The 19,025-nt window shown below is 36.0% G+C and overlaps 2 protein-coding genes, 1 long non-coding RNA gene and 1 pseudogene across 4 annotated transcripts; 1 reads left to right on the top strand and 3 right to left on the bottom strand.

Moving 5' to 3' along the window:
* Nucleotides 1-314: 314 nt before the first annotated feature.
* On the top strand, nt 315-5,574 carry LOC120198411 (pre-rRNA-processing protein TSR1 homolog). The gene is made up of 21 exons (XM_039199759.1): nt 315-540; nt 674-750; nt 823-900; nt 993-1,124; nt 1,337-1,387; nt 1,471-1,602; nt 1,692-1,814; nt 1,966-2,043; nt 2,283-2,375; nt 2,449-2,571; nt 2,690-2,773; nt 3,216-3,314; nt 3,425-3,634; nt 3,800-3,875; nt 3,982-4,085; nt 4,169-4,428; nt 4,529-4,615; nt 4,689-4,919; nt 5,050-5,128; nt 5,213-5,276; nt 5,403-5,574. Exons 1-21 carry the CDS (start codon nt 450-452, stop codon nt 5,519-5,521), a joined length of 2,391 nt encoding a protein of 796 aa, XP_039055690.1. The 5' UTR covers nt 315-449; the 3' UTR covers nt 5,522-5,574.
* Nucleotides 5,575-6,010: 436 nt separating this feature from the next.
* LOC120198412 lies at nt 6,011-7,379 on the bottom strand (annotated as a pseudogene).
* Nucleotides 7,380-8,453: 1,074 nt separating this feature from the next.
* LOC120198414 lies at nt 8,454-10,188 on the bottom strand. Of its 2 annotated transcripts, XR_005523369.1 has the most exons (4): nt 10,006-10,188; nt 9,634-9,801; nt 9,122-9,216; nt 8,454-8,646 (listed from the first exon to the last, which is right to left on the bottom strand). It is a non-coding gene; the product is annotated as an uncharacterized LOC120198414 (long non-coding RNA). The 2 variants fall into 2 exon arrangements; XR_005523368.1 differs by lacking the exons at nt 8,454-8,646; nt 9,122-9,216 and having other exon boundaries at nt 9,458-9,801.
* Nucleotides 10,189-13,275: 3,087 nt separating this feature from the next.
* Nucleotides 13,276-17,346, bottom strand: LOC120198413. The gene is made up of 11 exons (XM_039199761.1): nt 16,982-17,346; nt 16,626-16,717; nt 16,275-16,468; nt 15,521-15,560; nt 15,297-15,378; nt 15,077-15,154; nt 14,862-14,987; nt 14,405-14,526; nt 13,968-14,007; nt 13,696-13,770; nt 13,276-13,437 (listed from the first exon to the last, which is right to left on the bottom strand). The coding sequence occupies exons 1-11, from the start codon at nt 17,275-17,277 to the stop codon at nt 13,296-13,298; spliced, it is 1,287 nt and encodes a 428-aa protein (XP_039055692.1). The 5' UTR covers nt 17,278-17,346; the 3' UTR covers nt 13,276-13,295.
* Nucleotides 17,347-19,025: the final 1,679 nt, after the last annotated feature.

Genomic DNA, 19,025 nt, shown 5'->3' with positions numbered 1-19,025 from the left:
AATTTAAATATATATACCCGGCCCGATACCAGTTAAAATAATCGTTTATGCTAAACAGGGATACCCATTTCCCCGTGATTTTTCCCGATTATCCGATGGGATCTCCGTTTAAATCCCCACGATTTTTTAAGCATGAACGGATACGAATTTTTTAAACGGCAACGGGGACGAGAGATCAATACCCGATCCAAACCCGACCCGTTGCCAATCCCTAAACACGTCTAATGTGTCATGTCTACCGGCTCGTATTTGTTTAACCTTATTTTTACCGCAAGTTTTAATTCTTTACTTTAGCAATACCATCTCTCTTCACATACCCTCGCCGCCGCCAAGTTTTTGAAACCCTAAACCCCAATATACTGCCCGTTTCTCAGTCTCATCGCAAACTGTGAAATAGCGGCCGGCGACACTCTACATCTCCGTTATCTGAGACACTGGTGTAGCTCACCATGGGAGGATCTCGAGCTCAAGTCAATAAGGCTCACAAAACCCGTTTCTCCTCTAAATCTTCTAGGAACATTCACAAAATATCCCAAAAAGGTTGCTCCTCTCTATTCATCTTCAATGGTTCTAATTTATATTAGTTTTCTTTTTTTGTTAATTATGATTTTACTTTCATACTAAGCGTTTTATCCGTCTCCAGAATAATTATTTGAATCTTTTGGTGATTTAGATAAGAATCGGATTGCAAAATCGAGCAAAAATGTAACGCAGGGAGCCCGAGCTGCTCGGCTTCAGCGAAACAAGATGGTGAGTTTTAATCAATTTGAATATCTCTCATGCTTATCTTCTCACCCTGGAAATTGCTATTTGATTTCGTAGCTAAGAGAGCAGAAGAAGGCAGCTATTTTGAAAGAGAAAAGGGCTTCAAGTGGATCAGCCAGCCCTCCCCGTGTTATTGTAAGTTTTTTTTTTGTGTAAATTAATTATTCCGTTATTGTTCTTTGAGTAGGTATTCCCCCCTAAAATCCTATCGGTTTCTTTTGCCACAGATTCTTTTCCCTCTATCTGCATCTGTGAATGTAAGCTCACTTGCCGAAGATATTTTGAGATTGCTATCAACAGAAGTCAGCGGAGCTGTTCCATCAACAGTAGCTTCTTCAGAGTACAAACTACGAGCAACAGTAGGCATCGCTACATTTTTCTTATCTTATTAGTTAAAGAAAGCTTCTAGTTATTAGGTTTCAGGATTCTCTTTGATTTGTCAATTTTACGGTGGATATTGTTTTATAATACTTTGAGGTTCAGTAATGTTCTTGTAAAATGTACCTTTTATGCCATGATCGTTGGTGCAAAAACTTGCAAACCTCTTGATCTTTAAGTTAATTCTTTCTAGGTACTGCAAGCTCCACATGGGGATCTTTTATCGTGCATGGAAATGGCCAAGGTAAAAATTGTCCACGGCTACATGATATTTTGTGTTGTTTTATTTTGTTCCCTTTTAATGGTTAATTGCCTTTTGAATTGTAGGTTGCTGATTTGATCGCTTTTGTGGCATCAGCTACTGAAGAAAGCACATGTGCCTTTATTGATTCATTTGGAAGTCACTGCCTTTCAGTGTTCAGGTCTCTAGGTTTACCAAGCACTGTCGTGTTCATTCGTGTATGTTCTCTGTTCATGACTTAACGTTGTTTGTATGCTTCTGACTTTACAAAGAAAGCAAGTACTGAGGTTGAACCTTTTTCTTTCAGGATCTACCTACTGAGATTAAACGTCGAAATGATGCAAAAAAGATTGTTATTTCTAGTCTCACTTCTGAATTTCCAGAGGATTGTAAGTTTTATCCTGCAGATTCGAAGGACGACTTGCACAAGGTGATTTACTCTGCCGTGAGTTATCCTTTTGGGTTTAACTGATATATGTGTGTGTGAACTAATTAGATTTACATGGAATCACATAATGATTGTGTTCATTTTATTTACATTCTTTTCTGCTACTAATACTCCACTGATATGTTGATTGCAGTTCATGTGGCTTTTCAAGGAGCAAAGGCTGACAGCTCCTCATTGGAGAAATCAACGGCCTTATCTGATGGCCCAAAAGGTACTTCTGTGGTCTTTTATTTATATGTTGTTAAGGGTAGCATAGATGATGAAAAAACTTTGTTATTTTGGCAATTCAAGTCTTGGAGATGTTCATCTATAAAAAAGTTAATAGGTTGGACACAATCATTTTGGGTTGGGTTATCACCCTCATCCTTTCATATGTCATTAATTTTATTTTAGATTACTTGTTTGTGCCAAAATCTATGATAATAAATTTTACAAACTTCTATGTTTTAGGTTGATCTGGTTCCAGATGACTCTAGTCCAGAAAAGTGCATCCTTCTTCTCTCTGGTTATACACGTGCCCACAGCCTCTCAGTGAATCAGCTGGTAATTATATCTCTCTAAGATTTTGCCTTAAGTGTTTATCTGGCAGTGGCTTGTTACTCTCTTTTTACATTAGGTTCATGTGTCTGGTGCAGGGGATTTTCAATTGAGTAAAATTGAAATCATGAAAGATCCTATCCCTTTAAATGCTAGAAAAGACCATAATGCTATGGATTCTGACGACATTCAAGATGTTGAGGTACTCCTTTTGTTTTAAGAGAATTTGTCAATATCTCAGAAGGAAGAAGAGCCTTTATTTTGTGCACTGGGGAGCAGTGAAGTGGGTATTTAACTTTTAATTTCTGCTTTGATTCCAGGTCATTCGTTCCCTAACTCCTGATCCATTAAGCCAAGAGCCTTTGCTTGTTGAGAATGTTCCAGATCCACTAGCTGGAGAACAGGTAGCTTGGATATCAAATCTTTTAAATATTTTTGTCACAAACTCTTACTATTACTACTTTGTCATACCTTGGTACTTGCTTTTTGGCATGTTGATCAAAAGCTTTGGCCTCCTCGTTCTTATTCAATACCGACTTTCCTAATGTTGTTTCATCTCATTTTAACTGTTTCTTTCAACTGGTATAGTCATATGTGGTTTTTGGAGTAATAGTAATTGCAATGCTTGCTGCAAACATGTAATAAAGAATTAACAGAACTTTTGGGTAAAAACATATACAAGTTATCATCCAACCTTCACACTGATTTTGTATCTGCTTAACTAGCTTGTTATTGTTTTTTTTTCTTTTTAAGAACTTATTAATATGTAGTATGTACGCACATTGACATTCTTCTGGGGGATGTTAGGTCATGGGTGTTATTTATACCGTTGTTTTATTATGACAGACATGGCCCACAGAGGCAGAAATGGCTGATGCTGAAAGAAACCAAAAGCAAAAGAGGATGAAAAAAAGAACTCTCCCTCGGGGCACTTCCGAATATCAGGTCTGATTTTTTTTGCCAGTTTCTGGCACTGTAACTGTTTCTGTTGATCCCTTTTCTCATTACATATTTATGCATAATGATCTACTTGTTATCACTTTACTTCCTTGCAGGCTGCTTGGATCATAGATGATACAGACGAAGAGGATTCTACTGCCGAGGATGATGATGATGATGATGATGAGGATGGCATGGTATTGGATGAAGGAGAAAGTGGCTTTCCTAGTCAAGAAGTCACCAATAATCCAGACTTCGAGGAAGATCAAACTTCCTTGTACCTAAGGGACTCTGATGAAGAAACTGAAAACGATTCAGTGATGATGGTGCGTATCTTTGATGCTTATGTGCCGTTGCAATTTTTCCTTGATGAACTATGTGGAAGTACTGGCTATATATTCTTTTGCATATACTTGCTCCGCGTGTCATCAATATTGTGTCATTTAGTTTTAAATCTTCAGTATGTGGAACAATTTTCCTTTTCTATGCAGGAAGGGGAGAATTTAACAAGGGAACAGATAGAGGATGAGATTAAGAAAATAAAAGAGGCACATGCTGAAGATGAGGGTATTTATATTTTCTGGATGAGTGCTAGAGTTTTTGTTCTATGCTATGTATGAGCACCTCTTGTAATATACATGATAATATATTGTTGGTTGAATGTTAATTTCAGAATTTCCAGATGAAGTGGACACTCCGCTAGATGTTCCTGCTAGAAAGCGATTTGCAAAATATAGAGGCCTCAAGTCCTTTAGGACATCCTCGTGGGACCCCAAAGTAATTCATTGTGATACCATTTAAATAAGCTATGTTTTGGGTTATCGTTATGAAGTTATTAAAAGTTTAATGGTTATTGTTAGGAATCTCTGCCTCCAGAATATGCCAGAATTTTTGCATTTGATAACTTTGCAAGAACACAGAAGCATGTTATTGCAAAAGCCTTAAAAATGGAGCAAGAAGGAAGAGATGATTGTGCACCAGCTGGTTCATATGCAAGGCTTTATATTAAGGATGTACCTCTTCACGTTGCTTCAAAATTGTGTGCAGCCTTTAGAACAGCACCTGTTATATTATGTGGTCTCCTGCAACATGAGTCTAAGATGTCTGTGCTTCATTTTAGGTATCTTCTTCCATAAATATATTCCTTTTGTACTTTCCTGGTTATGAGAACAGCAATTTACCTTATTTATTTTCTTTTCTAATATGATTTCTTTTGTTAGTATAAAGAAGGTTGATAGTTATGATGCTCCTATTAAAACGAAGGAAGAACTCATATTTCATGTTGGTTTCCGCCAGTTTGTTGCTAGGTAATTACCCCTTTATACCTTACTACTGATTTAGACACTTTACTAAAATTCTGAAATCTCTGGTTATTTTCAGACCGATATTTTCGACCAACAATATTAATTCAGATAAGCACAAGGTGGAAAGGTTTCTTCATGCGGGGCGTTTTTCAATAGCCTCAATATATGCTCCTATTTCTTTCCCACCCCTTCCTTTGATAGTTCTCAAGGGTGTTGCAGGAGGGGGCACACCTGCAATTGCTGCTGTTGGTTCCTTGAGGAGTGTTGACCCTGATAGAATAATTTTAAAGAAGATCATATTAACTGGGTACGGATTCTTTTTTTTGGTGATGAAATTTTATTGAATTTGTTCTTATTCTAGGATTCTAATGGTTTTTACTTAATGGGAATTATTTTTGTAGTTCGGGTTTGTTAATCTGTATTTTATCTTGATGCAGTTATCCCCAAAAGGTATCCAAGTTGAAGGCTACAGTACGCTATATGTTCCATAATCCGGAGGATGTGAGATGGTTTAAGGTAGGATAACCTTTACAAGCGATAAAATGAATGTTACTGTTACCTAAATTATAATTCACATTCTTAATTTGGATTTGGTTGCAGCCGGTAGAAGTGTGGACTAAGTGCGGTCGTCGTGGTAGAGTGAAGGAACCCGTTGGTACCCATGGTATGTTATTGCTATCGAATATACATGTGTATCTCTGTGGCCATCTTTATCAAATATACTTGTGTTTCAGCACGAGTGTTTCGAGTAGAAAGGTTTTTAGTACTAATTTTTGTTCACTTTTTTCAGGGTCAATGAAATGCATATTCAATGGGGGTCTTCAGCAGCATGACACTGTTTGTTTGAGTTTATACAAACGTGCATATCCAAAGTGGCCGGAACACCGGTTCCCGGTTCTTAATGCTTGATCGGGACTCTTAATGTGTGAAAAATTTTGATACCGTTTTCGTGTTTGCTGTTGGAAACAAATATATATTCATTTTGACAAACTGTTGAGGGGTAAAAGAAAAGCATGCATACTTATTTTGTTTCTTTCAATCATCGTCAATAGTGAGTGTTATGTCTTGAGAAACGATGACCTTTTTTGCTTGTTCTTGTGTAAATCACCTCGTACAGATTAACTATCAATATTCTGGGGACTACGTTCTACCAATCACAAGCTCAAGCTCCTAACATCGAAAGAGAAGAAAATGAAAAGGAGAACAAATGTTACCATTTTATTCAATCAAATGTTAAGGCCAAATTTTGATAATATGACTAAAAGAGACGGAAAAACATCACTTTACATAGTGATTAAAATTTTATTTCTTTCAATCATCATCCATTCATCCTCGATGGTAAGGTCTTAGATATGAGCAATGATAATTCTTTATTGTTAGGTCCTTGAGTAAATCATCTCAAGCAGAGTAATCTCCTTTCAAATTCAATGGGCTTTGTTCCAAGGTGGCAAAAGCAAGGTGCTCTTCGTTCTGCTCTAGCATCGCCATATGCTACTCGTCCACGTACACCAATGCCTCAACTCCCTTTCCTATTTTCGTATCCATGAGAAGAACCGTATCATTGAACACAGTTTCTGATTCAGTGGAAGCAGTTGATGTAACCCACGTTGGCTTTCCCCACCCGAAATCTATCTCATACAGATCAAAGTTGCACCAGCTGGTAAACCTAATAGCATCAATCTCACCAGCTTCAGCACACGATGCTTTACCTATCTCTTTTATGTGCTCATAAAATTTGAGCCATCCGCCATCTCCTTGTAGGGCAGTAACAATATCACCATCAACTTTTCTTATCGTTTTCCTTAGATGGCAAACCAATTTATCCAACTTTGTTTCGTTTGTAATCACCATTGCAGCGCATAGGAAGTTTCCCATCCAATGTTTCGGGATCGGTGGTACTGCCCTTTGACGGATATTCACTGTGTGGGTTATAAGAGTTGATTCCTAGATGTCTGAGTTCACTTTGAAAGAAGCCATGATACACTTAGAGAGGAGGGCTGAAACAACCTCGACTCGTGTCGGATCCGATACACTTGAACTTGTTGTTTTGGCCTTCAGTGAAGCCATTGCTGTGGCATCAAAAACAACTCTCATAGTTCGACATATTGTTTTTTTTGAGAAATGGAGCTGAAAGGGTTTCCTCCCTGGGGTATGCAACATTCTGTGGGAAGACAAAGGAAGCATCAAAATTCGGACAAGCAGTTTCCTCACCAGATTTGCGAGTCATTGCAGCCCAACTTCTAAGAAACGTCGTAACGGAAGTTGCATCGGCGATCATATGCGAGATACACGCGCCAATAACAATGCCACCGCATGCGAAAGTTGTGACTTGTATCATGGCTACGTAACCTTCTGCACTTGGTGTAGACCAACTAAATTCGGCGGGGAGGAGCCGAGGAACATAGGACGAATCAGCGAGCTCAAGAAATTCGCAAAGTGGACGGTTAACTCTTGCCTCCACATAGTAAGCTCCCTCGTCGTTACAATCGATGGGAAAATGGTCCTTGATCCTTCCGGCGAACGGATAAAAGAGAGTTAAGGTTTCGAATAGAGATTCTTTAAGCAATTGAGCCCTCCCGGAGTTATTGGCAATGATATCAGCGGATGAAATGGTGGTTTCTTGGTTCATGTAAAAGAGGACCATAGGAACATAAATTGGAGGAAGGAACTGATCCTTAAAAGAAAGCATGTGTGTTCTAAGATGATGGGGCGTTGGACGAGAAGGTTTGATCAATCCCTTGGAAACTATTTCGACCTGCATAACCATTTTCTCAGGCAGAATGAAAAGGCGGGTCACTGTTTTATGTATATGAGATTGTGTGATTCGTTTCATTTATATAATGCATAATATTTAACCCATATACCTTACCTTCTTTGTGCACATAGTCAAGCGGCACCTCAACACGTACAACCACATGCTTACAGTTGTCTAACGTGCTGACACCATCCGGCACTTTATTTTCGCCACCTTGCATGGATGGGATTTTCTTCTAGATTTAGACATATCGGCCACTTGATTGTTTTTATTTATTTATTAATTTATGATAATTATAAAGTAATATATATTTGAAATATTTTTAACTATTTAACAATGAACACTCAAGCACTCTGTAAACATCGTGCTTGAACCTGAAACTTTTAAAGATAATAATCATTCTTTTAACAACTAAAACCTTTAATTCATATTTGATCACTTAATTGTTAACAACTATTATTCTAGTAATGAAAAATTGATGTCGCACATTAAATTAGTTTGATTAACAACTGTTATTTTAGTGGCGCTGGGAAAGCTTTTAGCGGCGCTTAAAACGCCGCTATAGAACTAAAAAACTGCTATTAACTATATATATAGTGGCTTTTTTTACAAACGCCACAAATGTGTATGCCATTAGTGACGTTTTCTTCACAAACGCCGCTATGGTTAACTGATTTCTCATATATCATTTTCTACTCTATATTACCCAAATTTAATATCTTGTAGCATTATCTAATAACAATAAACTTCAAATTTAATTACGATACAAATTATGTAAAAAAATAAATCAAAATTTGTAAAATTAAAATGAAATGTAACATACTTCAACATTGTTCACTAGGATTTAGTCTAGTCTCTTTCTTTTTGAATTAAAAAAACACTGTTTACTAGAATAAAAAAAGCATGCTTCTAATGGCAATTTTGAGCATTGATCTGCAACTTCAGTTGATTTGTTTCCATCCAACCATGATCCAATGTAGTATCTATTGCACCATCACGGATGGCCTTTGCTACAATGCTTTTGACATCTGCAACTGGAGTTTCATAATTCAACCTCAATTTACCTTCTCAATGATAAAAGGGTTAATGATGATAAAAGAAACAAGGCCATGAAAATCATCTCACCTACTCAATGTACCTCCAAAAAATGAATAAGTTCGTAATAAAATACAATCATCGAACGAGAAAATGAAGCGAACACTATCATTAGGCAAAATAGGTGGTTTGATGTTATATTTCTTCTCTGCTTCAACCTTTCCGTAACTCCGCCAAGGAATAGCTACAGAACATAATCGTATGTCAAAACTTGAACAATAGTAGAAATAAAATGAAAACTAATCCTAGATATTGAAATATCATCTATTTGTTACTTTTACTTTTGAAAATTATACACAATGAAACTATAACAGACTCAAATAATAATAAAAATAAATAAATAAACAACCAGGTGAGATATAATTATGCCTAACCAAGATAAAGCAATCAAAGCATTAAACAAAAATTATTACCTTCCCAATTTTGAAAGGACTCCTAATTTATTGATGTACCAGCAACGTTTTTCATAACTCCATCCGAAGTTCAGAATGCTAAGTGGAGCAGTCTTTAGTTCTTGAACAAGATAACATTCAGCCTTCTATTCTCCAAGATATGTGATTATTTGGATGCCTAGTTCTTGGACATGTACATTTTCATATTTAACTCATTTAAGTTAACCTATATTTTTTGGTATGCTTTGAGTTATGTAAATAAACTACCTAATTTTTTTGAATGGCGAGCATCGTCAAGCAGCAAAACTCTATTACTGTCTCCACTGCCAATATGTTTTCTGTCGAGCGCCCGATATTGTTACCTGTGATTGTCAGAATAAACATGGTAAGTGAGCTATCCATCACAGGCCTCACACACACCGAAAAACCCAAAGAAATTTAAGATAGTTATTCATCTGGAAATTCCATGCTACTGGAAATGAAAATTAGAGATTTGACTTAGATAGAAACCGTTGTGATTGAATTTGATTTTTTTTTACTTGTAACAAAAATAGACGAAAACCAAAGATTAGCTGTATTTAAAGGTTAGAATGAATTGAATCGTTTCAACATCAACAAGTTTTGGATAATATTCAAGCTAAACATGCAAGGCATGCACAAAATTTCCATGTTTTCTCCAGCAGCAAATCATCCTGAATTAGTCCCTTGCTTCACCACATAAATAATAGCATGTTAATGTGCTCCAAAATTGCTATATGAGTACATTAGCAGTCGACTACCAGCATCTAAATATCTTCTCCTGAAGGCAACTCGGCGAGCTTTGGAGGAGTGCCGAGTACTCTTTCCTTATCAAATCGGACTTCAATGTTCCGAATGTTGAATCCAACCACCATGAGCCAATAAAGAAGCTTGGCATGCTCTGGTGCACTCGTCTTGGTTACATTTGTCTGTAGCAAAAAAACATGGGTAAGTTAGGATGTCTCCTTCGGAAGTCAAATGAAATTGTACGCATAGATTACACATTCCTCCAAAGGTGGAATTCAGATTGTCATTCTCCAAAACAAAGAGGAAGAAGAATTCCAACTGGTTTCTTCATACGAATTGAAATATAAACCATGATGCCAAAACTACCAAAGCAATATAACGGTAACCTTCGTTTGGTTAGGATCCGAGACAGCTAAAAAGACGCTTAATGAACGTATTCATTGCAAACATAACATCCTCTCCAGCACTACTTGTCAACTCCTACAAAGCATGGATTTGAGACAATTATAATCAATATGTAATGCATCAAGTATTCATTAAGTTCTAGTCATAATCAAAATGCAAACATAACTATAGAACCGACTGTCAACAAGAACATTTGTTTAGCTTCAAATTTTGTGGCTCCAGAGACTTGAGATATTCTAACAGCTCATTTGGAGCATTTGCAGAATTTCTGCCGACCTGACGATTTAGTTCCTCAATCTCTGCTTCAAGAAACTCAATGTACTTTTTAGCATCCATTTTCTCCGGGCCAGAAACATTATGCCACCTGATAACTTCACCAGACACATTCTTTTGTGTACCAGGTGCATAATCAGGAACATCCTGTAAAGATGAAGCCCTTTAGCACCATTGAAAAATACTTGGACATTTAAGAGTTTATTAATATAGATGGTATTGCCATTAAATGGTGCAGTCAACATGATGAAAATTAAATACAGAGCAGTGAGCAGGAAATCAAAAAAATCAATCAGTAATTGTCAGCTGTCACCGAACATTTATACAAACAATACAAAAATCCAAGTCTTGCGTTGTTGATCTCTTCATTCTAAGCTATATCATGTAATGGCCCTCAAGTTAACTTACATTAACATCAAACCGAGCAAAGTATCTCACTGAAGTAAATGACAGCAAAGATAACTTGATAGGATTCAATGATTTAAAGAAAACAGGTATGTTTTGTATAGACACAAATGACCCATGCAGGTATGGTTCGGGAACAAACCACCATGGAGATGAAGTGATGTGAGAGCCATTACTTTTTGGGTATGGATTCAGTGGCAAAGCAATAGCAATGCCTCTCGGGAAAACAGCTACGATCTTGGCTTTTTTCAAGATGCAAAAGGGGAAAAACACATACCTTTTTCTCTTGCACGTCGGGAAGAGCAGCCTGCTCCAAACTTTGTTTCAATTCCAATCGGTATTGTGCATTCTTAAACATATATCCAGTCAGTACATGAGCTGTGCAAGATTTTCGGCAACCAAAAGGAAAATCAGAGAAATCCAAATGATTGTCTAAACCAACACTAGTCAAGTTCAATAACACTAATTTAACATAATGAAAATATACACGAAGAACATATATCATGCATTCTCGAAAACATATCCAGTAATCATAACACTATACATTAGTTGTCCCAAGATTTTCAGCAACCTAAAGTGAAATTTAAGAGCTCTCAATGAATGTCTAAACGAACAAGCGTATAGTTCAATAACACTGATAAAAAAACAGTCAAAATCGAAACGAGGAACATCAATTATCATAATATGCTTACAGTGGTGACCGTCGCAGCAAAGAATTTCTTTCAATTTTCAGTCTCATTTCATTTCCAGAGCCTAATAAATTAGAATCCTTAGCAAAAAGGAAAACGAAACCTGCTGAGGGGCTCGTTTCACGAACAATTCCATGAACTCCGGCTGCACATTTTTCACATACTCCAATAGAATCTCTCGCCTGGTCCTAAGCTGCTGGTTTTTATTTAATATGAAAAAAAAGGTACACTTAAAACCCAAAATGCATAAAGATAATAACTCATCCAAGAAAAAGAAAAAAAAACATGAAAGATAGAAAAGAGAAAGATACCAGACCGCCATTAGGAGGCTTGGAATCACCGTTGGGATTAGACCCATCATCGCTCTTTGAAGAATCATAAGCTTTAATTCTGAAACCCAATATCGTGTTGCTTTTAATCTTTCGTGGGAAGCGAAGCGAAGCGAATGTTTAGTGTTGTCATACGATGAGAAGAGATTGAAAGAAGATTGCAATACAAAAGACGAGGGTTTCACGGTCAATGAATTCATCTTAGCTCTTACAATCAAAGGAGAATGAAGTTGAATTTGTTCCGTGTTTATTTATGGTATGGACGTTAATCACAACGTGTGAAGTAAAAGAGGGATGTGAAAGCGGTGAGCTTTTGGGTACGGCAGCTCCGAAAGATGAGGGCTTTATTGGTTGGTGTGAATTCGAAAGTAGCAGTCAGTTTTTATGTTGGATAAAGTACAATATAAGTCATTCAATTATGTATTTTGTAACTAATGGGTCAATTTGTTTTCTAAACCTTACAAAATGATCACTCAATAAAATATTATTGTAAGCATATCATTTATACTTAATATACGAAATAACAATATGATATAATATAATAATAATTATAATAATTAATACTTATATAATCTATCAATTTATTCTTAATTTGAAATGATTTAATAAATTTAATCTTTTTATTTACAAATTACATCATTTTAGCCTTTGTTATTCTCTCAAATTACTTGTTCTTCTCTCCAAATTGTTATATTACTTTTATGTTACTTTCTTGGAATAATAATAGTTTACTAATAATTTATTAATGTTTTATTACATAATGTATTTATTCCAACTATTACTTTAATCCAATAGAATTGTTTGATTTGACAGTATAAATATTATAAATATGTAATGAGAAAGGTTCGTTATTTCGAGTCAGGTCCTGTCTCTTAAGTTTCTTCAACTCTTTGAGCTTCTTTGGTTAAACATGTAATGGAGCGGGTTAGTTGCATTGGGTCGGGGTTCTTCAATTAATTGAGTTTTTGTTGTTAAGCACTTAGCTTGGTGTAATTGTAAACCAGATTAAATCAATTCAGAAAAATACTTAATCGTGTTGATTATTTTATCTAACTAATGACATTATAAAGATAAAATGAATTTTTAAACTATAATACATGGATTAAATATCAATGTTTAATATACATCAAAATCGTAAATTGTTCATAAAATAGTACAAGTAATTTGAATTAAAATCATATTGAATTTGTTCGTAAAAAAGTAATTGAACGATTTTTCGGATGTCGTACTTAATTAAATTTAACGTTTGTTGTTAATGCAGTACTTGATATTTCCATGCACACTATAAACTTACAACGAGCCAAGAAAAATATACGAACTCATGTACACTAGATTGACCGATTGACGAACTCCTAATAATATATGGTAAAACCCAGTCAAATTCAAAGGCCTTGAGGAAGTTATTTATTTAACACAATCACCCAGCCGTGGGATGGACTAACCATTTCAAAGAATTAATTATAAATCAACCAATAATCCAAAAATGTTCCTCTAATCTCTACACATGTTTCAAGTTCAACTAATTTAAAACCACCTAAATTGAAAATAAATGCGAATGATTACCCCAAAATCAAATCAGATTTGTTCATCACCTTGAGGAAGCGATGCCCCAAAATCAAGCTTTGGGACGACACCAGGCGGCCTTTCCCGAGGTTTGATCGATAACAACTGGGTTGAGTCGCCCACCACATCTGCCCATCCATAATGAGGTTCAATCCTTCAACGAAAATACGAACACTTGTCAAGAAATGCATATATTTAACGAACATGTGTATAATTTTATGTATTATCAATGAATTAGATGACACAAGATTAAAATATAATTAGCTTTATTTGATTTTATCTCTAATGACATGGCATCATCTCATTTATTGATAGTGTGTTGGATTATAAGCCATCAATGGCCAAATATTGACCCAAATATATATATAGAGAGAGAGTTATTTTTAACAAGGCCAAAAACAAATGTTCTTACTCATAATATGTGTCCTCGTCAATAACTAAATCCCAGCTTTCACCAGTTGTGCTCTTCCCATATTTGTGAACTTTCCTGTTTTCCAGACAAAGGGAATTTTAGTTTCTCCCGTGTTGAATTGCATCGGAGAGACACATGAAGATGCTAAACAAATAAACAGTCCGATTATTAATCAGAATACAATTTAGCACGAGAAAAATATGCTGTAAAACATGGAAATTATAAGCTAACGTGAAAGAATTAGTTTAAGGGTTTCAGTGACTGTTCCATACCCGTTTCCAAAATGTTCCTCATCCCACGTTCTCGACCAACCTGTGACCAGAATATCTTAGTTACAAAAGTTAAATGAATACAAAACCTAAACTTGAAAATAAAAACCTAAGAGTCCATTTGGTTCTAGGAAATAGAGACCATTTTCATTATCTTGGAAAATAGAAAACATTGAAGAAAATGTGTTTAGTTGTAAAATTGGAAAATGAATTTTAGAAAATGAAAACAAAAATAATTAAAAATTTAAAGACGTAAGAAAGATGTTTCTAATATTTTTATTAAAATTGTTTTGAAAATTTAGAAAACTTGAAAACAAAGGTTTTGAAAACTAGAACCAAGTTGACACTAAACTCCTATCATGTAAACCAGAATGTGAAAACAAAAAACTTTTGTTGAATTATGCATCACAAAGCATAAAACATGAAATGACTATACATACGTTCACCACTCCGAGATACGTGCCATGTCTCCCCTTGACGTGCACCGATACCCTCAAAGAGCTTCTCTTCCCACTTATCTCCCCATTTAGATCCCACTTCAGTCTCAGCCCATTTGTCTGTCCTGATTATTATCAGCATAGAAATTTTATTATGACCACAGGAAAATGCTCAGGGTGGAAGGCCAGGCCAAATAGGAAAATAGAGAAGAAAAGTTTACAATCATAATATCAGCTTTTCTTATGAGAAGATAAAAAGAAAGGCTGATGAAATTTTGCATCAGTCTAAGTACAATCATTCCAGATAAAACATGGCATGATATGTTGTCTTTCTTGTACGACTAACTGAAGATAGTAATTTGTGCCAGGAAAAAGATCATGAGTTTGAACTAAATTAAGTCAAAATCTAGTAGTCCGTTAGTACAGAGTGGTTCTGCTTAATAGGTTAATTGAAAATTACCATTTTACAATAGATCCACATCCATCATAATGCTCTCCCCACTTTTCCCACCATGACTGTTCATTCAGCTTACCATACTTGTGTGCCCCTTTCTCTGTCCACCCTTTAGCATCATACTTCTCCCACCTATCATCGACAGGAAGTATGGATAATACGAATACATAATAAAAATGAAAGCTAATCTCATGAATTTCATGCATTGGTATGTAACTCACCATTTCTCATACCAAACAGCATTTTCACTACCTTTTTTAGCTTGCTTCTGTGCACTCTTCTCTATCCTTGCTAAATTGCTGCAGTTTTAAACAAGTAGTAATGATTGCACTGATGAAAAATTGCAAGTGTGGTAAACTGGAAAGATCCTATTTGTCACTATATGACGATTGACAAAAGTAAAGTGTTCCTAGATCAGGTGAATGATGTGGAAACAAAGACCTCCATTCATCTTGATGAAGCAATTCTTGCCAAGTTTCCCACCATGAATCTCCTTCAGGGTTTCTTCCTGACTTCTCAGCACCTATGAAATATAACCTCTATTAAAAGTAACTCAGACCCATTCCCAATAGATTTTAAAGTCATTTCAGCAAGAATAAACCATTTGAAATTAATTGCCACAATTAGGTCATAGAATAAAGAAATGAAAATGCAAGTAAAAGTACCTAGCTCTTTGTATCCATTACAGTCACTTTTCTCCCACCACTGTCAAAGATGTCAATTAATTCAATTAAATACATATACAACAGATGATACTTATCGGGATTATAAATACATGCTAAGTAACAGAATCTGAAAAAAGACCTTACAGTTTGCTAGTAGTTTTGATATTCCATATTCAAATCTTTAAGAAGCATCGTCCTTCCTCAATTTAACATTCAAAGATGATTCGTTATAAAAACACCTTGGCACCCCACTCCCAAAATAAACAAAAATAAACACAGAAGTTGGCTGATCAATCTATCTTTATTGCAAAGCACCAAAGAATGGATATCCTAACTGAATTTGAGTTATTTCTTTTGCATTATAATAATAACAGACACATACTTCAAATAATGCTACTAGATACGTTGTCCATTTAACACAAAAGTAGATGATAGGCATTGATAACAATATGCACAGCAGGCTAGCTAAGTAACAAATTTCACCTTCAACATGAATATTTTTTAGAGCTTTAGAAATATTGGCAACTGATGACCTGTCAGAAATATCCTTCCAAGTTTAAAAACAGAGAAGTTTCTCCCAAGATCTCTTCAAACAACTTTGGTGGCAAACATAATACCTAATTGTTTTAATTTACAATCATAGGTTGATGTTCGTTGATATTTGAAAGAACACTCGGAATTTCTGCTCAATTGCAACTATAAGATCCAAAAAACTCGTAGATCAAAATGACATATAATAGGAATAATATTATACCGTTTCCATCCATTCAGAGGATCCATCAAGGGATTTACCACCCATCCTTGTCCATCTACACCAGTATCCACTCTCACCAAGGTCCTCACCACTTTCTCGATACCAAGTACTTCCATCTTCATTCGTGCCGAACTCCTTAAAATTCTCATTTAACAGGCTAATGCCCCAGTCCTCCTCATTTGCAATACCAGTGTCTACAACGAGGAAACATGCGAACAACCGTATCCTTTATTAGCCAAGGTAATCTAAATAACATCAGAAAACTTATATATATATATATACACACACACACACAATCACAGGTAGAGTTTCAAAATAAGATTCAACAGTGTAATGAGCTTCCTGAGTTACCTCTTGTTGGTGGAGTATCACGAGACTGAGGACCGGAATTTCGAGGAGTACACTGACGGTAGAACTTTTGGTTTTTGGAAGGAAAACGAGATCTGTAACAAGCATAATACGAGATCAACATTACATTCGAGCTTTGGCAGTGAACACAACTTTTTAAGTTATTTGCATAAAAATCTATCTAAAAATGATCAAGCAAATTAACATAAAAGCCAGTTAACAAAAAGTTCAAAATCCTATTCACAAAATAATATGTCTAAATTAGATAGTCACTTATCATCCATTGTCTAGTTAAAAAGAAAAACCTTCTTAAAATCGAAAAAAGAAAACAGCGTAGAATGTTAAATGCGGTGACGTACTGAGCCGAAGCACACGGCATTACAGGAGAGGCAAGAATTCGGACCCTGTGAAGGCTATTATTGGAACCGAACCGCCGGTTCTCCCCCTTCGTCACATTGCCACTGCCTGAACCGTTGGCTCCCCGGATTGGGACCAAGGAGTCGGAGCAGCAGCAACTGATTCGACTCAACGTGGAAAGCCGATCACGCCGAAAGCATATTCTCCGTTCTTTAGTCGGTGCCAATCCATCGGAGAAATATAGCTTGGCGAAGTTGAACTCAAACTGAGTTGCCAATCCTCTGTGACTCGTTGCCATAGATTAAGAAAATGCCATGGAAGAGTCCAGATAAAGAAAGGCAAAATTTATACGCTTATTTTTTTAAGGAAAAAAATGAGATTTGGTTAAATGAGGAAAGCGGATTTGGAAGGAGTGGGAGTTGAAAAGCTAGAGAAATGGGCGGCCAACGGCAACGTAAGACAGAAAATATCGGCAGAATCTTCGCGTTTGGGATTCATTTGGCGGGCACATGACTTCTTCCAAACAACGCTGAAACTTAAAGAACAGTTGAAAAAAAAAATGTTTTAAGAGGTGCTAACGAGTCTGTGACTCTGTGTGGTGTGTTTCTGTTCGCTTCATCAAATCATCAAGGCTTAAATGAAAGTATGAAACATGAATCTCTAAATTATGTATTGTTTTGCTTTTAGGTATTTACACTATTTTAAAAAAAAAAGTAATTAAATTATCATCTCGTTATTACTTTAAGTCTTCTTATTATTTTCATTAAAAAATTCTTTAACTAATAATATGTTAACTTATCATACTAAATAAATTAATAAAAATATTGATTTAAAATTAGAAAATAATCAAATCCTTTTATTTGTCTTCTCTTCTTTCTCTCCACTCTTACTTTCTCTCATCTCTTTCTACCAAAAAGAAAACTTTCCATAGCAAACCAAACAAAATTTACATAAAGTGCATAAACAAATCAAATGTAAATCAAGATGCATAAAATCAAAATATACAACAACAACAACAACAAAACCCAATTCCCATATGCAATGGGGTAAGGGGGAGGTAGGGTAGTAGGTTGCCCCCAACGCCAGGTTGAGAGTAGCTTCCGTGGAAGACCTCCGACAGTCAGAAAATTAAAAAATATAGATAAAATGCAATGCATGTATAAATAAATACATAAATACATAGTTGTACAGTATTCATATGCAGTCATTAATATCATTAATATCATATGCGCGTCTGTAATGGGCAGTAATCTTTGTATATAGACAGAAACATAAGAACCGACTAAATTTAAAAGTGGAGAGAAAGATACACAGAAGTCAAACGATAGCAAGGCCAGTTCTAAGCCTTCATAAATACCAATAACAGAAACGGATAAAAAGTAGAAGTTATGTAAATTACTACAAAGGCATTAAAAGAAGACAGAGATGATACACCCTAGAGATGTGACCCACACTACTCGACTATCCTAGTCTTAAGTCTCCATACTTTCCTATCAGAGGTCATGTCCTCGGTAAGGGCTAAATCCATCATATCAGATCTCAAGCAGTCTTCCCACTTCCGCCTTGGTCGTCCTCTCCTTCTGGCACCGTCGACTGTAATCGACTCTACCCTCCTGACCACATCAGATGGTAGTCGCCTAAGGACATGCCCAAACCACCGTAGTCTTCCTTCCCTCAATTTCTCGGAAACAGGCACCACCCCCAAGGACATCCTAATAGCAGAGTTTGTTGTCATATCCCACAGAGTCCTACCGCATGTCCACCGAAGCATTCTCATTTCTGAGGCCTCTATCCTCCTTACATGATCCTTCTTGGTTGCCCAACATTCAGATCCATACAATAGTGCTGGTCTTATTGCCATTCTATAAAATTTTCCCTTAAGTTTTAGAGGTACCTTCTTGTCACACAAAACTCCAGTAGCGGCCCTCCACTTTAGCCATCCCGCCTTTATACGGTGTGTAACGTCATCATCTACACCCCCATCTTTATGTATCATAGACCCTAGGTACTTGAAACAATCCTTTGAGGGGATAACGTGTCCTTCTA

The sequence above is a fragment of the Hibiscus syriacus genome, unplaced genomic scaffold (assembly GCF_006381635.1).
Source record: "Hibiscus syriacus cultivar Baekdansim isolate YM2019G1 unplaced genomic scaffold, ASM638163v2 tig00117056_pilon, whole genome shotgun sequence".
In the NCBI taxonomy this organism is placed as follows: domain Eukaryota; kingdom Viridiplantae; phylum Streptophyta; class Magnoliopsida; order Malvales; family Malvaceae; genus Hibiscus; species Hibiscus syriacus.
Note: the sequence above shows the minus strand (reverse complement) of the source record. Positions and strands in the feature narration are given on the sequence as shown.